Below are 26,849 nucleotides of genomic sequence, written 5' to 3'. Positions count from 1 at the left end.
GAGATCACTGGACCGTCAATGCTGACTTTCAATATGGTTTGGAGCACTGAGGAAGTTCCAGAAGACTGGAAGTAAGCTAATGTTGTGCCAATTTTTAAAAAGGGTAACCAGGATGACCCAGGTAATTATAGGCCAGGGCAAGACCCTGGGCAAGATAATGGAGCAGCTGATACAGAACTCGAGTAATAAAGAATTAAAGGAGGGTTATGTAATTAATGCAAATTAACATGGTCTATGGCAAATAGTCATGTTAAACTGACTTGATTTTTTTTATGAAGTTACAAGTTTGATTGATAAAGATAATAATGTTGATGTAATATACTTAGACTTCTGTAAGGCATGTGACTTAGTAACACACATGTTGATTAAAAAACAATCATGTAAAATTAACATGACACACATCAAATGGATTAAAAACTGGCTAACTGATAGGTCTCAAAATATAACCGTAAATGGGGAATCACCATCAAGAAGGTGTGTTTCCAGTGGGGTCCCACAAGGATTGGTTCTTGGCCCTATGCTATTTAATATTTTTATCCATGGCCTGGAAGAAAACATAAAATCATCACTGAAAGTTTGTAGATGACACAAAAATTACAGGAGTGGTAAATAATGAAGAAGATAGTCACTGATTCAGAGTGACTTAAGAGTGCTTGAAAAACTGGGCACAAGCAAACACTATGCGTTTTAATATAGCTAAATGTAAAACTATGCATCTATGACCAAAAAAATATACACCATACTTACAGAATGGAGGACTCTATCCTGGGAAGCAGAGACTCTCAAAAAGATTTGGGGGTCATGGTGGATAATCAGCTGAACATGAGCTCCCAGTGGGATGCTGTGGCCAAAAGAGCTAATGCAATCCTGGGATGCATAAACAGGGGAGTCTCAAGGAGGAGTACAAAGGTTATTTTACCTCTGTATTTGGTGCTGATGTGACCACTGCTGGAATAGTGTGTCCAGTTCTGATGCCCACAATTCAAGAAGGATGTTGAAAAATTGGAGAGGGTTCAAAGAGCCACGAGAATAATTAAAGGATTAGAAAACATGCCTTATAGTCATTACAGTCAATAAATATCTACATGGGGAACAAATATATAATAATGAGCTCTTCAGTCTAGCAGAGAAAGGTATTGTAAGGATCCTGGGATTCATTAAATAACAAACCAGTGAATGAGTAAGGAATAAAACTTTTATTAAAACCTAAAGCGCATCCATATTGAACTACTGTACACAGTTACCCTTTGTTCTCAACCCCCTGCTTCCAGGGCACATTTCAAAATTCCTATATTCATAATACTGCCCCTTCTGAGGGAGCCTCTCTAAATTATAATATTTCACAAACATACCTCTAAAGATATAACATGACCCAATGGCTGGAAGTTGAAGATAGATAAATTCAGACTGGAAGTAAGGCATAAATGTCTCTTGGTGAGAGCAATTAACCACTGGAACAATTTACCAAGGATCACGGTGGATTCTCCACCTCTGACAATTTTTAAATCAAGATTGGATGTTTTTCTAAAAAATCTGCTCTAGGAATTATTTTGGGGAAATTCTTTGGCCTATGCTATACAGGAGGTCAGACTAGATGATCACAACAGTCCGTTCTGGCCTTGGAATCTACAATGGGCCCCAATCTCTGTTGGGTTCCCTCAGCACTAAAGCAATGCAAATAATAAAAAATAAATCAGTAGGTAAACCTTTAAACTCATTCACTATTCAAACTCATATTTTAAACTCTAAGTGTAAAGTCTTCCATATTATAAACTGGAAGCATACAGCCCAAAGGGAGGCTTCCTTCGCTGACCAAAAACTATGTATAGTGTAAATTATCCACAAAACCATCTACTAGCATTGAGGTCTCAGACACCTTTTATTCTTCCATGTCCCATCATTTGAAGTTATGATCTAGGGTCACTGAATTGTACATCTGTCCAGCATATACCCCCATTTTATGGGCTTTCTGGGCCAAACTCACCCAGAGATACAAGTGGCAAAAAGTGGTAGAGGGAGAAAGGATACGTACATAACTTAAGGAAGCCCCCAAAATGGGAGGTACTACAGTAAGGGCATAAGGGGAATGCACTCACTAAACATATCCCCTAGGCACTTTGCCAGTGGGCTTCAATGCAGACCCCAGCAGACATTCTCATTTGAATCCCCACTGGAGTGCAGCAGGCCAAACTGGCACTGAACAATGTAGTCTGTACTCATTTCTGTACCAGCAAGAGTGAATCTAACTCCTGTTTATTGAGTAACAGTTTGTGGAATTATTATCAGAACATAGCTTGTGTTGCCAAGCAGTTTGGATAATCAAGAGTTTATTGTATTTCACAGGAAATTTAATTATTTTTAAATGTACATATATTTACTCAGATTCATTTTACCAGCAGCCCTCACCTGGATTTTGAAAGTTATAACAGATACTTTATCAACAGGGTATCTCTTTTAAAAGCTATTTGAAAAAACAGTTTACAGTAATTAGTTCTTTAAGATTACAACAGGACAAGAAATCTATTGATAATCTGAATAGCCAAACTTCATATTAATACACAGCTTGTTACCAGAGGTTTGGGCAGTTTGAGATTAAGTATCCTTCTATGTAGAAAATCTACTGGGTCCAGGAAATACTAATGGGAACAAAATGAAAAATGTACTGATCTTGAGAAACTTCCATATTTTGTTATTTAACATAATGTTTATCAAATCATGGTCCACAGACCATTAGAAGTCTGTGGAGCATTTTTTGGTGGTGAATAGACAGATGGCTGGTCCGATAGTGCCAGCTAAAACGCACTAAAAGAGTTAAAAATACACTTTCCTAATAATACTTTTCCAGGCAAACAATTGCTGGAGGTGCTGCAAGGAATTTATGTGATCACAAAGGATGAAGATTGCCAGAAGCTAATCTGTCTGTTAAGAGATGGTTCATACTATGAAAACATTTGAGATCCTCTGGTCTAAGCAGAGGATGCTTTCTTTAACCCACAGTTAAGAGTGTGAAACATTACCTGTGATTGCAAATACTTCCCATCATCTGCTTTTTAAAGTAGGATGTTATAGGACTGAAAAAAATCTAACCTGTTCCAGGTGGAAAAGTACATTAGCTATATGCAGAACTCTTTCCACGGTCTTCTCTGGATCTGAAGTATCTTCGGTCCTGTTTGGTAAATCTTTGTAAAGGGCCATCTGCCACCTAATGGCAGGATCCTCGAGCTGCAAGAACAAGATATTTCACACATAATCTAAACAAAGTACTCCAAACACAAGGGTCAAACAGTTTATGAAGTATTATTAACACTGCTTCTAAGACAACAGAAGGTCTTTTTCTTTTGCTAAACCTTTCCTTTTGAGTGTCTAACTGTAGCAGCCGGTACTGCTGTAATGTGGCACTGTTCCTTGTAAAGCAATGGGACAATGTATGCAAATAGAACTACTTGGCTACTGATTTGCTGAAAGTTTCTTGAACACTTAAAGGGGTCTAAAGAGATAATATACCAAGGAGGATGCCCAGTCATTAGGAACAAATCACCACCAGCAGAAAAGGTGATAAGCATTGTTTATATGGGATGTACAGCAAAATACTACGTTGTAGAGAAACTTTTATACGTTTGTCTCAACATCAAATCAAAGAGTACTGACTATGCTGCTGCATTTGGCACTGCTTAGCACTTCCAACTATACTGCTTTTCATTATGACTTTATTTATAGTCTTTGCACATTAGCAATGAACAAGATTAAAGATTTTTGACTTGCTTTTGTTTTCTTGAATTTTACCTTTTATCGTTAATGGCAAATTTCTAACATGACAGTAGTAAAATTAAAAAGATTAAAAGATTAAAAAATGTAGCCTGATGTACAAAGCAAAAGTGTTCTTTTCAGTATTTGTTTCTATTTTAGATGTAATTTTAAGGGAAATAAGTAGTTTTCTGCATTTCAATGATTTGCAATTTTACACCAAAATTAGCAATCTCACTTTAGTTCTTTTGTCACCCCAGTATTTGTGCTAATAAACATTGATGCTTGAAACACTTCACACACACAGCTATCACTAATTTTTGTGTAAGTGACATTGGTGATAGCAAGGCAGCCTGGTACATCTGATAACAGATTTTACTGAGAGTTATGAACCTGGGTTCTATTGCTGGCTCTGCCATCAACTGTGTGTCACTTTGGGCAAGCCACTTTATTTGTCTATGCCTAAAATGGGGATAATAATGCTTACTCACCTTTACAACACTTTTTATGATGTATGGATGAAAAGCGCTATAAATGTGCTCAAATTATTATAAACTTATAGGTTTGCTCAGTAATAATTGATTATATCCTAGAATCTACCTTTAGGTTTTTGCATTTCTTAACAGCAGTCACATCCACCACAGTCTTTGTGTGAGCATATGATTGGATCATCATGACTGAATAGTCCACCAAAGACTTATTAATTGCAGGCAGAGTGGTCTTTTGAATTGAGGGCCCGCTGCTTTCAAGCAAGCTCTTTTGTTTAGGTAGTTTTCTATGGACACAAATGATTGATATTTCAAGGATCGAGTTAGCATGCTTGGAGTAAGACTTTCGTGACTGGATCTTCATCCATGTCAAAATGATGATGAGTCTTGTCAGCAGTTTCTTGAAAGAAAGGCTTGGTACTGAGTAATAGCATGCAGGCATGCAAGGAAAGGGAAGGCAGAAACAGTGAGGACAGGGGAAGACGAATGAATGATATTGACAATGCAACATATAAAACAAAAGAGACAATTTATCTAAGAAGGTCCTCAACCAATGCAAACTAACAAAGTGAAATAAAACAAACAGAAAATTACATTTAAGCATTAGGAGATTTATTGCACAGAATATGGTATCAAGTGAGAAGTGTAAGTAATACCATTTGGGCAACACTATAAAACATTTATTAAGAAAATAATGCTGCTGTTGTGGAGGAACTTTCTGCAAGCAAGAAAACTAGCCTTCCCACAAGGAATGAGAGTCAGTTGAGAAAAGCAGCTTCCCAAAAATAGAAATAAGTCCTAACATAAGAGATCCTGGATCATTAGGCCTATGTTTCTCACATGTGGATCTAGGTTGAGAAAGAAAAACAGGCAATTCCATGAGAAAAACAAGTAATCTGCCATTCTCTATTACAATAGAAACAAGATTTTTTGAAGGTGTCAGGGATACCTGAAGCCTTAGCATAACCGAAGGTTAATAAACTCAGAGAAACATGAAATTACCTACACAGATAGTTCTGCTCATTTTGAAAATTGTAAATATGCTTTAGTGTAATTAATATCAGGGCAAGTCATTCAAATATAATATTTTAGAAGTGTTAATTAATGCAAAGGAATCATACATTTTAAACTAAAATCTCCTTTTAAAATTTGACAGAGTTTATTGGTTTCAGAAAGAAAGTTCTTTAAGGCTATGAGGCACAAAAGTGTTTAAGAAGAACAAGTTTTGAAAATTAGGGTCTTGTATTTAATATGAAGTTACAATTGTAACTACACGTTTTTTACATGCAGTTTAAAGGAACAGTTTGAAAATATAGTTTCCACTGTCTAGTGATGAGAGATGCATATTGATTTAGGATAAACTTTATTCATTATGGTGAGCAAACACTATTGTTCTAATCCAAACTCTCCTCCTCATCCTCAAAACCATTTTGCAAATAGGAAAAGAAAAGCACATCCCTGGAGAGTTTGTCAATGGAAAATCTATTCTTTTACTTTAGATTCACTGAGGTTACTCTAGCCTTTATCACCAAGACAAGCTTGGATTTCATTAATAGGAGAAATCAAGAAATCATTTTCTTTCAATGGGTTTCAAACACAGGACACAGTATGCTAAACAGCAGCAGACTTCACACTAAGAAAAGGAAGTTTCTTGAGTGAAAGCATAGGCTGAGGTCAAGGTATTAGCAAGTGTCATTACCTTAAGTCAATCATGAATGCAAACATCTTAATGGGGGCATACAAAATAAAACCCAGAAGAAATTAACTGGAAATTGAACACACATCTTTATTTATTTATTTATTTATTTAGACTCAGAGCTAGAAATCAGCATGAAATGAACAACACTTAGAACTGGGAAAATCATAGAATGGATTGAAAATGTCAGGATAGAAATACCTCTTCTCATTAGGGAAAAAACGCTGCTCAACTTTATGCATAAAATTATGTAATAAACATGCCAATTTGAAATCTGCCAGGTCGTTTATTTAACAGCCATTTTGCATGAGTTTTACCAAAGATCTCCACAACTCCCTTTTTCATTGCCTTCTTAGATTGCATATTCCTCTTTGCTCCTCAAAGTTAAATAGCTTTTCCATATCTAAAAGGGCCATTATCTTAGGCACTTTCCGGCTCAGAAGACGGTACTGCTACCTCTGGGGAAACTGGGAATCTCCTGTCTCAAATGGTATAAGCTTTCAGTGTCTAGTCCTACAGAGTCAACAAGATATTGGACCTTAAAATTTGGTGTGTTTTTAAATCATACTAAGATATACACCTTAGTCTTGTGAGATTCCCAGTATTCCCACCATCCATAAATCTTACATCATTACACTTCAGTGCTATACAAACAACACAGGACAATGTAAGAATATTATCAAGAAGATCTATGGTAATTTCATACTCACTTAAGTGATTTAGGAGCCTAGCTCCCATTTTCAAAAGTGACATACCTATTTAGGTTCTTAAGTCCCACAGGCTTTTGTCAAGGCTGAATCCCCATTCTGTCACTCCAAGTGCAGAAGGTGGGGGTCCGCAAGGATTCTAAAAATTAATACTTGCCACTCCAGGCTTATATTACACTCCCAGGGTTACAGCTTCTCTCTGACCTTGGCTTGATAAACACTACCACCGTCCAAATGCAAAAAAAAAAAACCCTTTGAACCCAGTAAGGAGCACTTGGGAATTCCTCCCTGTGGGGTACCCTCAAGCCCTTTCACCCCTCCTCCCCCCCAGGGAAGAGCTGAGAAAGAAAACAAAGGAAATTAGCTGGGGCTACCAGCTAATCAAACAATATGCACAAACCTCTTAGGACACCAAAAATCCCATCCTGTTCTTAAAAAAGGTAAATTTTATTAAAAACAAAAAGAAAAAAATACATCTGGAACTTAGGCTTTTCCTGGATTTTAAAAGAGCAATTCCAAAAATTAAGCACTCAAACTAGCTTTCTTGGGGGTACAGCTTAAAGGTTACAAGCAAACAAAAGCATCAGGGTTTAGCACAGAGGATATCCACAAGCCAAAATAAGAAATAAACCTGATAGCGTCTAACTAAACATTCCCTATCCAAATTATTTCTTCTAGGTATGGAAGTTACTTTTTCATACCTGGTTCAAACCTTACACAGCATTGCTGCTCTGTGTCCCTTCAGCCCAGAGAACAACAGACAAAGGGAAAGTTTCTTTCCCCATCTTAAAAAGTTCAAGCCTTCCCACTGGCTCTTTTGGTCAGGTGCCCACTTTTTTTTCTTTACCTGGGGGACTTTTTAACCCTTTACAGGTAAAGCAAGTAAAGAACAGCTACCAAGAGGGATTTTACAGCTAATTGGCTGGCTGGGTGTCCATCAAAGGGAGCTATCCCCCACTTTATTTATCACAGCTTTCAATAAGACAAGCTTCTTACATTATTTTGGTACATAAATGCCTAAATCCCATTGACTTTCAATGGGATTTAGGCTCCTAAACACAAAGCTGTTTTAAAAATGAGACCTAGGCTCCCAAATCCCTGGGCTCTTGACTTTTTTCTTAGGTGCCTAAATTACTTCGAAAATGAGATTCTGGCTAATAAGTCACATTCATGCGTTTGAAAATTCATTCCAATCATTTCACAAAAATGTTAAAAAACTAAACACTTCGACTCATTGAGCCAAATCTGCTGTTCCTTGGGGAGGGAGGCAAAAGTGAGTTTAAATCAAATTTGAGCCTCCAGCCCTGGAAAAAATTAGAGCATCTCAAGTCTACCGTACTTTGTGTCAGTTTGTAGCTTCTCCTGGGCCAATGCGCTCTAGCCACACTTCCCTTTTTCTATCACACCCTCTATTCCAGGGCTGCAAAGCAGGGGCAGTGTAGTGTCATTGTGGCAACACTTTACCAACCGGGGAACTCCCTTATACTGGGAGTACTCCAAAAGGGCTGGTTCTGCTTTCTTTATAACCCAAAATGTCATAAAGAGGCCTCAGCATTCTGCAGATTCCAACCCAGGTACGGGATGGCAGATTACAAATAGAAGAGCTTTTTCAATCTCAATTGTCACATTGCTATCCACTCTGAGCATATCACATTGCTCTACACTGCATCATTTAAGGCAGTGGGATCCTGGGGGTCTGCAGATTATGTCTAAGATTTACAAAGGGGTCCGCACCCTCATTCAAAATGTTTTAGGGGTCCGCAAATCAAAAAGGGTAGAAAGCCGGTGATTTAAGGTGTCAGTGTGATGAAATAAGAGATTCACCCTAAAGGGCCATGCATTATTATATATCAGATACATACTGTTAATATAAATGTAGCAGCTACCAAATAATCTGAATTTCTGGCAGAACATTTACAAATACTCTCTGAGCAAATAGCTGGATTTTTGGGTGCATAAATTAGGAGTAACGTGTAGGCAACATCAGATGAAGCTGAGACACTTGACAGCCTAGAGAAAGGGTATTCTAAATACACATTGGCTGGTCTTGAACAACTGAAGGGTTTCTGTTAGTTTTATGAAAAAAGAAAAAGAGCATACTTAAATATTGCATTTAAATTACCTTGCCCTGCAGATGAAGATTACTGTGGATAATATCCCTAACTTCATCTTCAGTGTCTTTCTGTGAAGGAAAAATACATTGTATCACATACATCATACAGAACATTCACTGAAATAAAGCAATTACTTGTGTTAAACAGGGACGTCATAGGCTATGCATACCATGTTAAGGAGCATTCTCTTGGGATTAAGATAGGCCTCAGAACTTCAGGATTCTATTCCCAACTCAACTGTGCTGACCTAGACAGCTGACAGCCGCTATGTACCTCAGTTTAACAAACTGTACACTGGGGATAACAATATCTGCCTATCCAGCGGGCATGTATTGAGGGTTAAGAATTATTCATATCAAGTACTTTGATATCCTCAGAGGAAAAGCACTGTATAAATGCAAAGTATTATTCTGATGATGTCTTATTCAAACACTGGGCAAGATTATGACTTTTATCCTTCTCTAATGTAGGTAATGACTTAAAGAGAGCTGCATACCAGCTGCAGTTCCTGAACATATTGTGCTGGAAACTGGTACAATAACTGCAAGTATTTGGAAAGCAAGAGCATAAAGTGGCCCCTACATACATCCTTTCACTGGTGTATGCTTTCTTTGCATCTGCACAGACGAAGCTGTTTTTGTCAGTGTGGAGGAAGGAGAGGCATTGGACCCTCCTTGTCCCTACTCTCTTTGGGGTGTCTAGCACCACTGTCCACATTGGTCCCCTCTCCTCTTAATTCTTATACACTAGGAGTAGCAAGACCAGGCTTGTGTCTGGACTCTGCACCAAGTGCAACTGAAGGCTCCCGGGGCCTACCTCTTAGGTATCTGGGTATGGCTAACCCCATTTTAGCTCTCCGGGAGTAGGTCTAGATTCCATCATTTATATCTGCAGTTATATTTATAGCTACCTATAGTCATTCAGCCCGTTGAACGATCATTTGCATTAAAATCATCATCATAAATACAGTCTGGAACCCTTTGCCCAAATCAGTGTAATGAATGGTACCATATGGAATTCTTTGTTGCCCACTCACCACTAAACAGAGAAGGACGGTCTTCTCAGACTTGAGTTCCCTTCCCCTCATCAAAAACCGGTCATTTTAAAACAGTATAGCTGTCTGAAGGTCATATATGCTTCTATGACATAAAAGCATTGCAGCTGCACTCAATTGTGATCATACTGTCAAACAAAGCTACTTGACTGTGGAATCATTCCTAAAAGTACCATCTGTATGACAGTGAAACCTCTAGGCCAATATAAAACTATGTAACCAATTGGGAGTGGTGAAAGTAGTACTGTATTTGGGAATCAGTTATGTTAGTATATTTATAGTTTCTATCTGTATTTCTAACTAACCAAAGTTTGTTAATATCTATTACTGGCAATTTTTCATAAAAAAAAAATCAAACAGAAATAACTTTGTTATAATTGAACCAAAAAAAGTAGTTTAATCTTTGCCCATTCCAAGGCTTAGCTAGAAAAAAATACACTTACACAAAGCAACATATCCAAAAAAACATTTTTTTCAGCAAATCAAAATAAAATTAAGAGGTGTAAATGAATAACCATGGTGGTCATCCATGGTAATTTTTTACATAAGAGAGTACACTACTCAGTTATCACTGGGAATCCTTACAATTATGTCCACAAATCAACATTTAAATAATAAAAAACAGGTTTTAATGCTTTGCATTTAATTGTAGTCATAATTTCTTACTCTCTTGTCTGCAGGGTTGCAAAGACAGAACACTCAGCCCCAAGAAAAGAGTTTGAGAACGTCTCACATTTCTTACCAATCAATTCTGGAATGTTTTGATAGTCCTCTAAATTGAGTTCCATCTAATCCTTTTAAGCATGATCATTAGGGTCTGATCCAAACCCCACTGTGGTCAATCAAAAGACTCAATGGGCATTGGGGTCAGGTCCTGAGGATAGAGAGGATTAAAACAAGGAAAAGCAGGGAAATCTCACAGAACTCTGTTAGAGGAACAGTGTAATGTCACTTCTCCACTGCCCCAGATCTAGAAGAAAAAAAACACATGAAGAGGACCTACCATGCTGAATCTGTTTTTGGCCAGTGCAATTAACTCTTGGTCTCTGGGTGCACAAATATTTAGACCAATAGGTAGTAATCTCTTCAGTGCTGCTACAATGAGAGATGTCTGCACAGAATACCGGTCCCCTTTTCGCTTCATTTTCTTTCTCTCCTGATCAGAAAGAGCTGCCTAGAGCATATAACAAATATTTTATTATTATTAAATATTTACATCTGCAATGACATTTTAATTTACATTTTTCTACTGTTGCCTAGTTCTGACAATTTCATTACCATCTATCCAGTTCCATCCTCATCCAAAGATATTGCTCACTATGCCACACTGCCCTGTGTTTCACTCAAATACTTCATAAACATGAATATTTTCTAGAACAACTGTCTTTTTACTTGATCCCACACACTTATTTCCCTTCCTATATGTGAATGGACACTGTTCTTCAGTAGACACACTTGTCAATAGTCCTTTTATGTCTTTCCTCTTTGCAAACATGTGTCATTTCCAATTTCCAGTCTCTGAGTCCTGCCTTCTCTGTTTTTGTTGTTGCTGTTTAAATACCGCTACCTTTTCTGGGGGAATCACCATAGTTTACCATAGGAACCACTGAGTTCTGGCTGAAAAAGTGGTGACAGTAAACAAAAGTGTTGTCTGGAACCATGGAAAAAAGTGTTGTCTGGAACCATGGAAAAAATTGAAGTATCTGCAGCAGAATTTTCTGAGCTGAACACTAAAAACCATAAGAACATTTCTTTATAAAACACAGCATTGTCTTCTGGACTGAACACAGTATTGAGAATCAGACATTCCAGTGCCAGTTCTGCCACCAGTTTACATGCTGTCTCAAAGGCCTTACTTCGGTTTACGTCAGTGTAAAGGAGACCAGGAAGGTGGCCTTCCTCACCACGGGGGTGTTTTCAAAATGAATTCATTAACATTCATTTCATGCTTTGATTATGTAAAGTGTTATGTAAATACTGAGTATTATTTTAATTATACATCAAAAAGTGGAGTTCTCATTGGCTTTTGTTTGATGAGATTTTGCCATGTAGGAAACAGCAAGGCCATGTGAAATTAATAGGTCATAGAAGTTGGATTGTTTAGCTGTCTGGAATTTCAAAGAATCATGTGCATTTCAAAAGATGACATTCAATAGTTTTCTCCTGTTTGAAGACAAACACACATAAAGGGATACATGAAAAAATAAGCTAATGGGTGAAAAATAAGCTATTGTATGAAATGTTTGACATATATATGTGAAAAATACAAACTGATTAATTAAATTCAATGTTTACTAGTTGATATGCAGCTTTTGCAAAAAGAATCCTTTGAAGTGACACTTATTTAAGTGACTAAAAAGGAAATGGAGAATAAAATATAGTTTCATCATAATAATGCCTTGTCTGAATCAGGGTTGACAGATGAAAAGCTGTGCATCCAGTTTCATGTACTCAGAGTACACTGGTACATTTAGAAACTTCTGACACTTCCATAGCAATTTAACTGTGCTGTAACTGAGAGAACCCATTCACATTTACATGTTTGACCCCAGTGTAGTCAATGGGGTGGCATGGGTGCAACTGAGATCAGAATTTGACACAATTTCTGGGAAAACTTGTTCACATACACTACATTTTTCTGTAATAAAACAAAAACTATAGAATACATGATAAAACTGTAGAGTTATACTTAACAATTAGACAATAACTGTCTAATATTTCTACCTTATTAATTAAGGGGAATTAACACATACTGCTAATGGGAGACAAGAGAACAGAGTATGTAAAATATCCTGGAAACAGGAACTGGGTTTTAAAATATATTGACTGTGTGTCCAAGGAGATCTGACTGACCCACGCCAGTAGATGCACATGGGTACACTATCAGCATTTCCCCAGAGAAGACAGGGTATTTGGACATTTTATCTGATTGAGTGAGGAGAGAAGATGAAGGAGGATCACTAAGAGGCATAGGAACACAGGGAGGAAAGGGGAAGTTAAATGAAAAGTTAAGTTAAAAAAATTGTTTTGATTCTCTGTTCAGGTTCTGATGCAGCCCTCTTCACCGTTGTATCTCAGCACCTTGCAGAAGTGCATTAAATGATGTGACTAGCAGTTGTCATATGTGACGTTCTGTCTTCCCCATATTTTCTCTCCCAGGGGAAAATTATGTGAGGTTTTATTGGATGGGGAGGGGTGTTAATTTAAAAAAAAAAAATGTCTACTGTGCTATACATGTTTGTTATTGAGGACCACATCAAAGTAGTAAACCTTGCACTTGGACCAGAAAGCTGGGAAGTTTGGGGAAGTTCATTCTACAGCCTTGGACTGGCCCCAGAAAAATCTCTATTCCTGATCCTCCTAGTTAGTGATTTGCTTATTCCTTTAAGGATGAGGGATTATGTCTCGCTGAGTTCTGCTCAGCACAGGACTCAAGAGTTGGGGAAGATAAGGAGGCATTATACCATCTTTCTAAATCTCCCTCTCTCCCCTCCCCCCACCGAGTCTGGCTGCTCCAAGCTGTAGCCAGCTGAAATGCCTGCTCTCTCTTACCTTCATCCTGGTAACTACAGATATTCCCTGTAATTATAGTGGGGAATAACTCTAGAAATGGAAGACATGCACACACACTTTGCCCACGGTAGTAGGCATAATTGCATCCCATCATGCACCAGAGGCCAGATCCTGCATTGTTAGCCTACCCAAAACTCCTGTGGACTAGGACATTGGAGTGCAAAACAATTAAGGATCAGGTCCAACACCAGTAAAGAAGATAGATCAACTACTGTGATATGTGCAGCCAGTGATATAATAATCGCATGGCCTTTAAGCACACCTGATATTTCTATCCACCCTAGCCAAAGCAAGTAGCAGCAGCACAGTGAATTTTCAGCACTACTGGAGGGACCATCATAAATGGCAGGACCCTGAAATTTCACAGGAACATTGAATTTAAGGGATTATAAATGCGGAGACTTGCCGTTACAACCTACAAAGCTAAAACACTAAGAGGAGAGAAAGCAAGACGGGATAACAATATTTAAACTTTGCAGCTCATTGTACCTTAGACATCTTGGATTTGGTGTCAGTAATAAGGAAAGACATGTTGTTGATTTCATTCTGTACCACAAAATTCTGCTCTTCCCTTTTGAAATTCTGAAATGTTACACAGGAGATCTCAGTTAAAAGCACTTATTACATGTGAGAAATCTGTCCATACAAGTCTTGAATAATAAATATGGGTTCACTGGAACTCTGTAGATTCCACAAAGTTACAGTCTCTATGTTTTTAACAGATTCTCAAGAATATGCTAAATTCTGGCATTATTTATATTGGACAAATCTCAGATTTTTATCCACTCTGAACATAAAGTGGATCTACAAACAGATATCCCCTGATTTAAATGAAAGAGATGTATTTTTATTCTCGGAAGGGTCTGGTGCAGCTTTGAAAATCTATTAGGGAAAAGAGAAGGAAGGCAAAGAATTACCAGGAGCGAATGATATCAAAAGATATGATTGAAATTTTAGCCACAGTGCTTAGAAAGCTCTTCAGAAACTATTGTTGTATAAAAGAATATGATTGTGCAACATAATTAATTTGTATAAATGAAGTGAGCATTTTTATATCTGAAGTGAGCTTTAATTTCAATATTTTTTTCTCTAACACCTAAGGGAATATAAATTTCCAACGCGATATTAACATTTACATCTGAGCAAACAATATTTCCAATAACCTGACTCATTGAACTTAAACTTACCCTTTTAACATACGCAATAAGACTGTCATTACCAGCTTCTTGAACTGACAAATTATGTTTATCAGTTGTTGTTTTTTTAAATGGACTTTTCATTGTGAACAACAGCCCACTGTGGATATTTGAAATTCCAGCTGTTAGTTGTGATGAATCACATAAACCAGCGGTTCTCAACCGGGGTCCAGGAGTCCTTTCAAGGGGGCCGCAGGGCCCCGCAGCTGAAACCCAGAGCCTGATACCCGGCGCCCCTGCAGGGCTGAAGCCGGGAGGTGCGGGGCTGAATCCCCGAGCCCTGGTGCTCCCTGTGGGGAAGAAGCCCTGAGCCCATGGGCAGAGTTGGAGACATGGAGGGCATTGTGCCCCCCTCCCCCCAACTGCAGTGCAAGAGCAAGGCAGTCCCGGTGGCAGCTCCACACCTCCCCTGCACCATCTCGTCTCCTTGCTCCCTGGCCAGCTTGGAGGCGGGAAGCCGGAGCTGGGCAGTGCAGGACAGTTGCTGCTCTGGTTGGTGCTATGGAGCAGGGCGTGGCAGCATTCCCTTCTCTCCTCCTGGTGCCCCGGGTTGAAGCTGCTCCTCAGCTCTCAGCCCCCTTTGCTCCTGCAGAGGCAGGCGGTAAGAGCCACCCAGATGGGGAGACCCGGCTCCGAGGCTGGCAGACCCTTCTGGGAACAAGGACCGCAAGGGAGCCCTCCTTGCACACAGCCCCTAGCTACTCTACTCCCTGCCCCCTGAACTACCCCCCTGCCCGCACACAGCACCTACCTACCTCCTCCCTGCACCCACAGCCAGTGTTCCCTCTAATTGTTCCCACTCATGTACAGAATGAATTTTGTTATGTGCACCAAAATGAAGGTGATGTGTGACACATCACCTTCATATTGGTACACATAACAAAATTCATGTGGTGGGGGTGGGACCTAGGGGTTCTTGTGGGAGGAGGCTCAGGGCTGGGGCAGAGAGTTGGGGTGCAGGGGTGTGAGGGCTCTGGCTGGGGGTGCAGGCCCTGCAGGGGGTCAGGGATGAGGGGCTCAGGGCTGGGGCAGAGGGTTGGGTGCAGGGGGTGAGGGCTCCAGCTGGGGGTGCAGGCTCTGGTGTGGGGCTGGGAATAAGGGATTTGGGGTACAGGAGGGTGCTCCAGGGCTATTGTGGGGAGAGAGGACTTCCCCCAGTGCTCTCTCCCCACAGCATCATCTGGGCTGTGGGGGAGAGGTGCCGGGGTAGAGGTGCCTGTCCCCATTGTGGGAGCTCTGGGGCTGGGGCTGCAGGATAGGTGTCCCTCCCCTGGCCCCACCAGGTCTGGGCTGGGGGAGGGCCACCTGGGCCATGCCTGGGACCGGGCTGCTCCAGCTGCGCCTGGGGCCGGCCTGGGCCATGCTGACCTGGCCACGGCTGGGTCCGGGCTGCTCCGGGCCACAGGGTGAGTTGGGGCCAGGGGAAGGGCGCCCCTACCCCACCAGGTTCCCGGGTGGGTTCCCTGCGTGCCTGCACAGAGCTAAATAGGCTGCTGTGCGGCCGCACAGCTTACAGGAAACTTAGCCCACAGATACCCCATGTGCACACAACTCCTAGGTACCCACTCTCTGCACGGCGTGCTACCCCCGTGCCTGCACACAGCTCCTAGCTACCCCATCCCTGCACCCTAAGCTGTTTTCAGACTTTCTGAGCTGAGCCCTCCCACCTTTGAGTGATAATTTTTGGTTGTGTCTCCCCGCAACCCAGACAGGCTGGGTGGCCTGATGACGTGAGTCGGGGGTGGAGGTGGCGCTCCCTCTCTGAACCCAGCCATGCAGAAGGGACTTGAGCCTTGCTGGCCCCTGTCCTCTCAAAACAGAAGTCAAACTATGCCTATGCCCAAGGCCCCTGCCCCAAGGCCCTCCCACTCCCACTGGGCCCTGGAGTTTTCATAGCGTGTTGCGGGGAGCCACAGAGAGAAAAAGGTTGAGAACCCCTGATATAAACCACATGGTTTTACTTCTGTCCTCTGGCTGAACTAGTGTAATTTTTATAATTTGGAAGAAGGTTTAAGGAAGCCAAGTTGTCTTTTAATCTCCTGTAGAGGTATCAGTTGATAGAGAGGCAGCAAATAAACAGGATTAAGGAGTTTTAGATAACTAAGCACTTTCTACTCTTGCCAACAGTAAGTTTGGCTCCAGACATCCTGCTTAAAAAAGTCCGATTACTGTAAAATATATAACCCGAGTGCAGAAATTAAATTAAATTTTGTCTTGTGACATTCACACACAGTCATTGTGTTTACTGAACTATAATTCAATGTCACTAAATAAATGCATGTGTACACATGGTCCAATCTATGAAGGTTGCCATCAGATCTTTATCTAACTTATTTAATTAACTCTGTGCTATGGCTCTAGTGAGGGATATTTGGAACACTGGATACTATTTTGTACGACAGGGAGGCAATCTCATATAGTATAGACCACTATTAGTGTGAATGCTAGAGTATGTAAGCTTCCAAATTCACTCTGTGAGCATTCATGAGTGTGAAAATTGATCACTCAAACATTCAAAGGAAGTGAGCACAAAAATGGATGCAAGCACCGCCAAAGCAAATTCATTTTAAAGTTTGTGAGAGTATTCACAAAATTGTTCTCTTTATTCTCTGAGCTCTAATTATATGACATATTTGAAATATATAGATAGGAATATTGTAGAAAGATCTAAAAATACAATGTCATTACTAGGGCTGGCTGGAAAACAGGAGTATTTTGTGAAAATGTTTCAGGTTTCAACATTTGCTTTTGTTCTACAACAGGACAACACCAAGACCCTTTGGAAAAACAGAGCAAGAAAGACAGCCGATTGATTATGGCACAACCCTGAAATATGACAGGTTTCAGAGTGGTAGCTGTGTTAGTCTGTAACAGCAAAAAGATTGAGGAGTCCTTGTGGCACCTTAGAGACTAACAAATTTATTTGGGCATAAGCTTTCATGGGCTAGAACCCACTTCATCAGATGCATGGAGTGGAAAATACAGTAGCAGGTATAAATACACAGCACATGAAAGGATGGGAGTTGCCTTACCAAGTGGGAGGTCAGTCTAACGGGACAATTCAATTAACAGTAAGATAACAAGGGAGGAAAAATCACTTTTGTAGTGATAATGAGAGTGGCCCATTTCAAACAGTTGACAAGAAGGTGTGAGTAACGGTAGGGGGAAATTAGTATGCGGGAAATTAGGTTTAGCTTTTGTAATGACCCAACCACTCCCAGTCTTTATTCAGGCCTAATTTGATGGTGTCCAGTTTGCAAATTAATTCCAGTTCTGCACTTTTAGGTCTGTTATGAGTGACCAGGGAGATTCAAGTGTTCTCCTATTGGTTTTTTGAATGTTACAATTCCTGATGTCAGATTTGTGTCTATTTATTCTTTTGTGTAGAGACTGTCCGGTTTGGCCAATGTACATGGCAGAGGGGCATTGCTGGCACATGATGGCATATATCACATTCATAGATGTGAAGGGGAACGAGCCCCTGATGGTGTGACTGATGTGGTTAGGTCCTATGAAGGTGTCCCTTGAATAGATATGTGGACAGAGTTGGCACTGGGGTTTGTTGCAGGGCTTGGTTCCTGGGCTGGTGTTTTTGTTGTGTGGTTGCTGGTGAGCATTTGCTTCAGGTTGGGGGGCTATCTGTAAGCGAGTACTGGCCTGTCTCCAAAGGTCTGTGAGAGTGAGGGATCGTCCTTCAGGATAAGTTGTACATCCTTCATGATGCGCTGGAGAGGTTTTAGTTGGGGGCTGCAGGTAACGGCTAGTGGCGTTCTGTTACTTTCTTTGTTGGGCCTGTCTTGTAGTAGGTGACTTCTGGGCTCTGTCAATCTGTTTCTTCACTTCAGCAGGTGGGTACTATAGTTTTAAGAATGCTTGATAGAGATCCTGTAGGTGTTTGTCTCTGTTGGAGGGATTGGAGCAAATGCGATTGTATCTTAGAGCTTGGCTGTAGACAATGGATCGTGTGGTGTGGTCTGGATGAAAGCGGGAGGCATGTAGGTAAGTATAGCGGTCAGTAGGTTTCCGGTATAGGGTGGTGTTTATGTGACCATAGTTTATTAGCACTGTAGTGTCTAGGAAGTGGATCTCTTGTGTGGACTGGTCCAGGCTGAGGTTGATGGTGCGGTGGAAATTGTTGACATCCTGGTGGAATTCCTCAAGGGCCTCCTTCCCATGGGTCCAGATGATGAAGATGTCATCAGTGTAGCACAAGTAGAGTAGGGGTGTTAGAACAACGCTTCCTCAGCTCTCGTCTCCTAAATCAGCCATAAAAATGTAGGTATACTGTGGGGCCATGCGGGTACCCATAGAAGTCCCGCTAACTTGAAGGTATAAATTGTCCCCAAATCTGAAATAGTTGTGGGTGAGGACAAAGTCACAAAGTTCAGCCACCAGGTTTGCCATGATAGTATTGGTAATGCTATTCCTGACAGCTTGTAGTCCATCTTTGTATGGGATGTTTGTGTAGAGAGTTTCTACATCCATAGTGGCTAGGATGGTATTTTCTGGAAGATCACCAAAGGACTGTAGTTTCCTCAGGAAGTCAGTGGTGTCTCAAAGATAGCTGGGAGTGCTGGTCATTGGATCATTACAAAACCTAAACCTAATTTCCCCCATACTAATTTCCCACTACTGTTACTCACACCTTCTTGTCAACTGTTTGAAATAGGCCACTCTCATTACCACCACAAAAGTGATTTTTCCTCCCTTGGTATCCTACTGTTAATTGAATTGTCTCATTAGACTGATCCCCCGAAATATGAGACACCCAGGTTCAAGTCCCTTCTTCTTGATTCAGAACTCGCATCTTTGTGAAAAGTTTCAGTTTTTACAAATTGGCATTTTCCAACAAAAAATGTTTTCATTGAAAATTTCCCAACCAATTCTAGTAATTACACGTCTTGAATTAAAATATTAGAAAGTGTTCATATTGAAAAAAAATCACGTACACTTGATTAAGCACTATAAAATACTACAACAAAACTTCTATATATTTTACCTTAGCTATTTTCGTTTGTTTTACATCAAATATTGTCATTGACAATAAAAAGATTTTACAAAATATGCTGTTCAGTTTGCACACCTTAAATGATTTTCCACATAACAAAATAATAAGCTAACCTAGCTAAACTTTGACGCAAACCTCCAAGGCATAAAATCAATTACTGATGACAATGACTTTGCTGAACTCCACTGCTTACCTACAGGCAAACAAACTTTCTAAATTCAATCAAAAGTCTTTGCATTTGAAAACTCTGACAGATTATAATAAAGCGTAAACTTATCCAGTTTCCATTTCAAATATTAATTATATTAGATAAATGATTGTTTCCTCACATTTGCATAGTGAAATGGCATAAAATGCAAACTGCATCACAATTAGATAAAAAATAATTGCCTAGATATTATCATATTGGTAATTCTGTCTATCTTAGGTTTTTCTACAGTGAACATCACTCGAGTACCACTATCTAAAATCCTGATCCAGCAAAGCACTTAAATATGTGTGTAAATTTAAGCATGTGAGCAATCCCTTTTAACTGGCATGCTTAAAGTTATTAACATACTTATATGTTTTACTGAATCAGCACCTAATTGTTGAACAGGTAGTTAGGTTGTGCCTGGTGGGCTTCATAGATAATGTTAGGTAAAATACTTCTAAGTACAGAAATGCTACAATACTATCACTCAGACTTGCTGGTCTGTGGTTATAGTAGTAAAAGCAATTTATGTAAAGATAACACTTCTTCGCTCACCTATTCCCTGTGAGTGTTCAGTCTCATCTTATTGGCAGTTTTCTGTTAGTAGTTTTACTGCTTTTTACTCTTGCACACATCGTGAGCTGCATTCTATTCTAAAGCACGTATAATCAGTGAAGTCCATAGCTTAATTCTTAATGCACAATCTTTGTTGCTGGTGTACAAGCCAGAAAAAACCCAGGTTGAGATCCCAGGACAAGTTTTGCAGGAATGGCATTAAGAGGAAATCTCCTAACTTGCAATTTAGCAAACTTCAGCTAGAAGTCACCAAAGATATGTTTATACTGCAATTAGGCACCCATGGCTGGTCTGTGCCAGCTGGCTCGGGCTTACATGGCTTGGGCTGCAGGGCTGTTTAATTGCAGTGTAGACGTTCCAGCTCAAGCTGCAGCCTGAGCTCTGGAATCCTCCCACCTTACAGGGCCCTAGAGCCCAAGCTCCAGCTGAGCCCAAACACCTACACAGCAATTAAACAGCCCTGCAGCCTGAGCCCTGCAAGCCCAACTCAGCTGACACAGGCCAGCTGCGAGTGTCTAGCTGCAGTGCAGACATACCCCAAGAGGCAAACATGGAATGCCAGGACGTCTTTTACAGTGACTTTTTAAAGCAGAACCCTGATTTAAAACATGCTGAGCTATTTGTCTGTCTGCTCTGTGCACAGAACTCCCATTGACTTCAGTCAGACACCTTCTCATACAGAGCAGTTACTGAAATGGCAAAATAAGTGAAATGCTTTCCTTTAAACTCTGTTAAAGAAACAGAAATCTGCAATGCAGTGTTAAGTCAGTGGAAGTAAAGTTACACACTCTCTTCAAAGAACTTCTGGATTTCATGTGTGCCAGTCTCATCGAGGTTTCTTCGGTTACATACATTGTATCATAACCATGCCTATAGATTGAAGGAGGCTGGATATCCAGCTGTGGTGGGTAGATTTTATCATTTTCTGGTGAGTTACATCAATTTAAACTGATTGATTAGCTACATATTCAGACAAAGAAGGGAGTTTGGGGGGGAATAAAAATATAAGGCTGGTGGCAAGAACTCAGTAATGACCATCTGTACAGGAGCCTTATGAAAGAAATATGAGTTCTCGTGAAGAAATACATATTGTCAGAACTACAAGACACGACTGTATTTCTTCAACTTCACAGAACTTCAGGAGTGGCAGGAAATTAACAGACTCCTTGTCCACAGACTCCTCTCCATCATTGAGTACGTTTTTCCATGCAACCATTCAAAGATCATTATTACTGGTGGCAAACCGGAGACCCAAATTAGGACTACTCATAGCCCTTGCAGCTCTCAAGTGGAACAGACTGGCTACAAGGGATGACACGTTTAGCATCTTACAAGAAAAAGAGGATGGCAAACTCCTCATGATGAAGCACTGCTATCTGATTAATGGGGAGACAATAATGCCAGCCTCAACAGAGAAAGTATGATCCATCCTCACGGCCAGAAAAAAATGTGTCAATGGTGATTTATAAGTAAGGAGGATAAATTGCATTTGAGTCTATCTTGGAACGTTGCAAAAGGAAACCTCAAGTCAGGCAATCAGAACCAGCTTCCCCACATATTGTGGGATTGTTACAAATTATCCCATGATACTTCCCCCCACAACCAGTTTTGCTTGAACGACGCACCCAGCTGTATGATCCAATAAACTGATTTGCATCAGTAGAGCTATATTGCATTGCACTATATATCTATCCTTTTTGTGTCATATGGTTAAAGCAATTGGAATACCGTTAAAGAAAAAAAAGAAAAAGGAAATTGACGTGGGCAGGGGGTAACACACAACTTGCACCTCCTTCTCAAAGGATGGACATTGCTGTTAGTTAAATAACTGACCTATCTGCCAAGAAAACCACAGTAAAATAGAAAGTGTAAAAATTTACTTACATGGGATTTTGACCAATAAATGAATACTTCAGCCACCATGCGGAACAATTCCTCTGCTTCTGAGTTGGGTTCTTTCAGCCATTTTGCCCTAAAATTAGATAACAAGAAGGAAAAAAAAAAAACTTGGCGTTGATCCTTTCTGGCTTGGATAACGCAATTTTAACATTTCGCTTTGAAATCAATTTTTATACGACATCACCAGGAAAAAAGCAGAACGTTATGTGCATGTGTTTTAATTTATGCTAAAGTGGTCTTTTGATGCCCTACTTCAACATCTGAATACAGTTTTCCCATAATATCAATGTGGCAGGCTCCGACCTTGTCCCCGTGGGTCCCACACTTCCAGGCGGTTTAGGCTAGCTTCAGAAGCTCACTGCAACCCTCCATGTAGCCCTTCTCTCTCTAGGGCCAGGGATACAGTCTACTGAGCCCTTTTCATCATAAACCAGCAAGTAGGTTGGTGAGAGAATTCCCAGAGTCTCTGTTGCTCCTACGGCCTTATACCAAAACAGTTTAGCCTCCTGTCCTGACAGGGGCCTGTATCCCCCTCCCAGGAGGTAGTTCTGTAGTGGTGGGTTGGGGGGAACCCGGGCCTGCCATCTACTCCGGGTTCCAGCCCAGGGACCCTAATGGTAGCAGCTGTTGGCAGCCAACCTTTCACTGCCAGAGTTGCTACATTTCCCTGGGCCACTTCCCCACCGCTCTCCTGTTTCTCCCTTCTTCACCCTTACCTATGACTTGAGGGTGTCTTCATTAACCAGCCTCACTTCCTCTCATCTGGCTCCCTGGTTCTCCTCTGCCTGACTGGAGTGAGCCCTTTTATAGTATTAGAGGGGCCTTAATTAGAGTTAGGTGGTCACATTAGCTTAATGGCCTGACCTGACTCTTTGTAGGTTAATCGGAGTCAGGTGTTCTCATTAGCCTGGAGCAGCCCCTGCTCTGGGCACTCAGGGAACAGAAAACCATTAATCCAATGGCTAGTATATCTGCCTTCTGCTACTCTGCTGTACCCAACTGCCCTGGGTCTATCACATATCCCTCCCCCCTGCTCAACACCAAGGGGTTGGGCAGCGTGGGATGCCAGATAGCGTATGCATGATAAGCCATCGGCGTTGCCATAGCGACTCCCTGCTCTGTGCTGTATGCGTAACTGGAAAGGTTGGAGGGATAAGAACCACCTGGTTACCCTTGTGTTCCTTTCCTTGTTCCATTGCATCCATTGAAGAGGGGCATGGTCGGTCACAAGGATAAATCAGCGCCCCAGCAGGTAATAACGCAACGTTTCCATGGCCCATTTTACGGCCAGGCACTCTCTCTCTCTACCACTGCGTATTTTTGTTCCCTCGGAAGGAGTTTCCTACTGAGGTAGAGAATTGGGTGTTCCTCTTCCCCAACCATCTGCGACAGGACGGCCCCTAACCCCACCTCGGATGCAACTGTCTGTAGGATGAATTCCTTGGTGAAATCTGGGGCTATCAATACTGGGTTACTGCAGAGGGCAGTCCATAGGTCCGCGGATGCCTTCTCCGCTGCATCGGACCATCTGACTGGATCAGGACCACGGGCCTTCACTAAGTCCGTTAAGGGACTTGCCCTTGTGGCAAAATGGTGGATGAAATACCGGTAAATCCCCACCACCCCAGGAATGTTCGGACCTGCTTCTGATGACTCAGCCGTGGTCAATTTTGGATGGCCTCTAACTTATTCAGTTGGGGTTTTACCAGACCTTTTCCTACCACGTAGCCAAGGTATTTGGCCCCCGTGAACCCTACGGTGCACTTAACACGGTTCACCGTAAGGCCAGCTTGCCTGAAGGTATCAAGGACTGCCCCCACTTTTTCCAAGTGGGTCTCCCAGTCTGGGGTATGAATCACATCATCCAAGTAGGACGCAGCATAACTGGCATGGGGGCATAATAACTTGTCCATGAGGCGCTGAAAGGTAGCTGGGGCCCCATGTAGTCCAAAAGAGAGGACTGTATATTGGAAGAGACCCTCTGGTGTAGAAAACGCCCTCTTTTCCTTTGCATCTTCGGCTAGGGGAATCTGCCAGTACCTCTTAGTCAAGTCTAGGGTTGCCAAGTACTCGGCATTCCCCAGATGGTCCGCTAGTTCATGTATGTGGGGTATAAGGTAGGCATCAAACTGGGATATCTCGTTTAGTCGACGGAAGTCGTTGCAGAACCTCGTGGTGCCATCAGGTTTGGGCACCAACACTATTGGGCCGGACCACGGACTGTGGGATTCTTCTATGATCCCCATCTCCAGCATTTTCCTGACTTCCACTATTATTTCCTCCCTTTTGGCTGCTGGCACCTGGTAGGGCCTCATAGTTACTCCGGCCCCAGGGTTTGTGATGATGTGGTGATATGTCCCGGTTGTGCGACCCGGCTTTGCTGAGAATACATCTTGATATTGGGTGATCATCTCAGTTATCTCTTTCTTCTGGGCTGTCGTTAGATCAGAAGACACCCTCACCTGTTCAGGATTTTTGGGTCCAGCTCTTCTCAAACTACTGTGCATGCCTCTCGCGCATGCCAGGGTTTCAGAAGGCTGACGTGGTATATCTGCTCTAGTTTTCAACGTCCCGGTTGTCACACCTTGTAATTTACTTCCCCTCCGGGTTCAACTATTTCATAGGGCCCTTGCCACTCAGCCAACAGCTTATTTTCGGCCATAGGTACCAGTACCATTACTCAGCCACCAGGTTGAAACTGATGAACCTTGGCTTGACGGTTGTAGTAGGTTCTCTGGGCCTCTTGGTCCTTCTCTAGGTGCTCCCTCACTATGGGAGTGACCCGGGCTATCCGGTCCCTCATCCGTAGCACATGATCTATTACGTTCTTCCCCTCACCTGGTTCCTTCTCCCAAATTTCCTTGGCTATGTCCAGGATGCCTCAGAGGTTGCATTATGGAATCCAGTGGAAGCTTGGGGGACCTCATGGATGGCGAACATGAGGTACAGTAGTAGGTTGTCCCAATCTTTCCCATCCTTGCTTACCACCTTTCTTATCATGGCCTTGAGGGTCCGGTTAAATCTTTCCACCAGACCATCGGTTTGTGGATGGTAAACTGAGGTCTGCAGGGTCTGGACATGTAGCAGGGAACAGAGGTCCTTCATCAACTTGGACATGAATGGTGTTCCCTGGTCTGTGAGGATTTCTTTTGGTAGCCCTACCCGGGCAAAGACTGCCACTAATTCTTTGTCAATGCTCTTGGAAGCTGTGTTTCATAAGGGGACAGCTTCTGGGTAGCTGGTTGCATAGTCTAGGATGACAAGCACATACTGGTGACTTCTGTTCGTTTTCTCTAGCGGCCCCACAAGATCCATGGTGATCCGCTCAAACGGAACTTCGATGATCGGCAGGGGTACCAGAGGAGCTCTTAGATGTGGACAAGGGCTGTGCAGTTGACATTCGGGGCAAGAGGCACAGTACCGCCAGATGCTTCATGTACCCCTGGCCAGAAGAACTTCTGTAAGATTCTCCCCTGGGTTTTCTCCACTCCCAGGTACCCTCCAAAAAGTGACTGTGAGCGACGCTTAATATTGCCTTCTGGTGTTTCTGGGGTACAAGGAGCTGGTGTACCTCTTGCTCCTGCATTTCCACGACCCGGTATAGGAGATTCCTCTTGATCACAAAATAAGGCCCTGGCCCCCGGGCCTTTCCCTCTATAGGTACCCCATCTATCTCAGCCACCTCCTTCCTGGTGTTCTCGTACCTTGGGTCTTCCACCTGGTCCCGTCCAAAAGTCTCTCTCCCAGGGCTTATCAGCCCGCACTCCGAGGGATGTGTCTCTGCCCTCTTGGCTGGCTCCATGAGGTTGGGGTTGGAAGCGGTCTCTGACCCCTCCTCCATCTCGGGACCCTCCCCTTCGGTTGCCCGTGTACGTCTGCCTACAGAGGCGGCCCTCTGTCTTTGTATCAGGATTTGGGTACCCAAAGCCTTGGCCGCCCTTCTTTCTCTCTTGGTCTTCCTGCCTTTCCACGGGACAGGGAATAGCTCCTGGGAAATTTCCACAAAAAATGGGAGGTGACATTCTGCCGCAGAAGCCTCCTGAAGTTCGGGGAGCTCCTCTCCCTCCAATTCCTCCTGTGGGAGCAAGTTTCCAAACCTGGGGAAATCTCTACCTATGAGCACGGGGTACGGGAAGTTTGGGACTACCCCTGCTTTTACCCCAGTGACATTTCCCTGAATTTCAATTTTCACTGGTATGATGGGGTAGCAACTAACAGTCCCATGGACATGGGTTACCCCCGTATGCTTACCCTACATTAACTGGCTGTGCTTCACTAATTTACCAGAAATTAGGGTGATAGCACTCCCCGAGTCTACGAGTGCCATAGTTTCTACCCCATTCAACTTTACCTGCCTTGTATATTTATGTGGGGTGACTGCAACCCCTACAATATTGAGTAGGCTGCATGGGTCTAACCCATCCCCCAGGTTACACTGCATGGACTCTAGACATTGGGGCACTGGGCCGCTATGTGCCCCAACTTCCAGCACCTGTAACACTTATAATTACTTCTAGTCACTCCCCTATCACGTGAGTTAGGGGTTTATTCCCAGGGTCCCCCCCACTCAGGGCTTTTCCTTCCTTCTGGGTTCCCGGCTT

General features: G+C 42.1%; 1 protein-coding gene across 1 annotated transcript in view; it reads right to left on the bottom strand.

Annotated features, from left to right (window-relative positions):
• RYR2 (ryanodine receptor 2) overlaps window positions 1-26,849 on the bottom strand; it is a 719,385-nt gene that overhangs the window by 130,314 nt on the left and 562,222 nt on the right. The window contains exons 69-73 of the mRNA XM_073338199.2: window positions 22,234-22,321; window positions 13,866-13,958; window positions 10,807-10,977; window positions 8,758-8,817; window positions 3,088-3,222 (exon numbers count right to left, since the gene is read on the bottom strand). Coding sequence (XP_073194300.1) covers window positions 3,088-3,222; window positions 8,758-8,817; window positions 10,807-10,977; window positions 13,866-13,958; window positions 22,234-22,321 — 547 coding nt within the window. The remainder of the gene's footprint in view (window positions 1-3,087; window positions 3,223-8,757; window positions 8,818-10,806; window positions 10,978-13,865; window positions 13,959-22,233; window positions 22,322-26,849) is intronic.

The sequence above is a fragment of the Lepidochelys kempii genome, chromosome 3 (assembly GCF_965140285.1).
Source record: "Lepidochelys kempii isolate rLepKem1 chromosome 3, rLepKem1.hap1, whole genome shotgun sequence".
NCBI lineage: Eukaryota > Metazoa > Chordata > Testudines > Cheloniidae > Lepidochelys > Lepidochelys kempii.
Note: the sequence above shows the minus strand (reverse complement) of the source record. Positions and strands in the feature narration are given on the sequence as shown.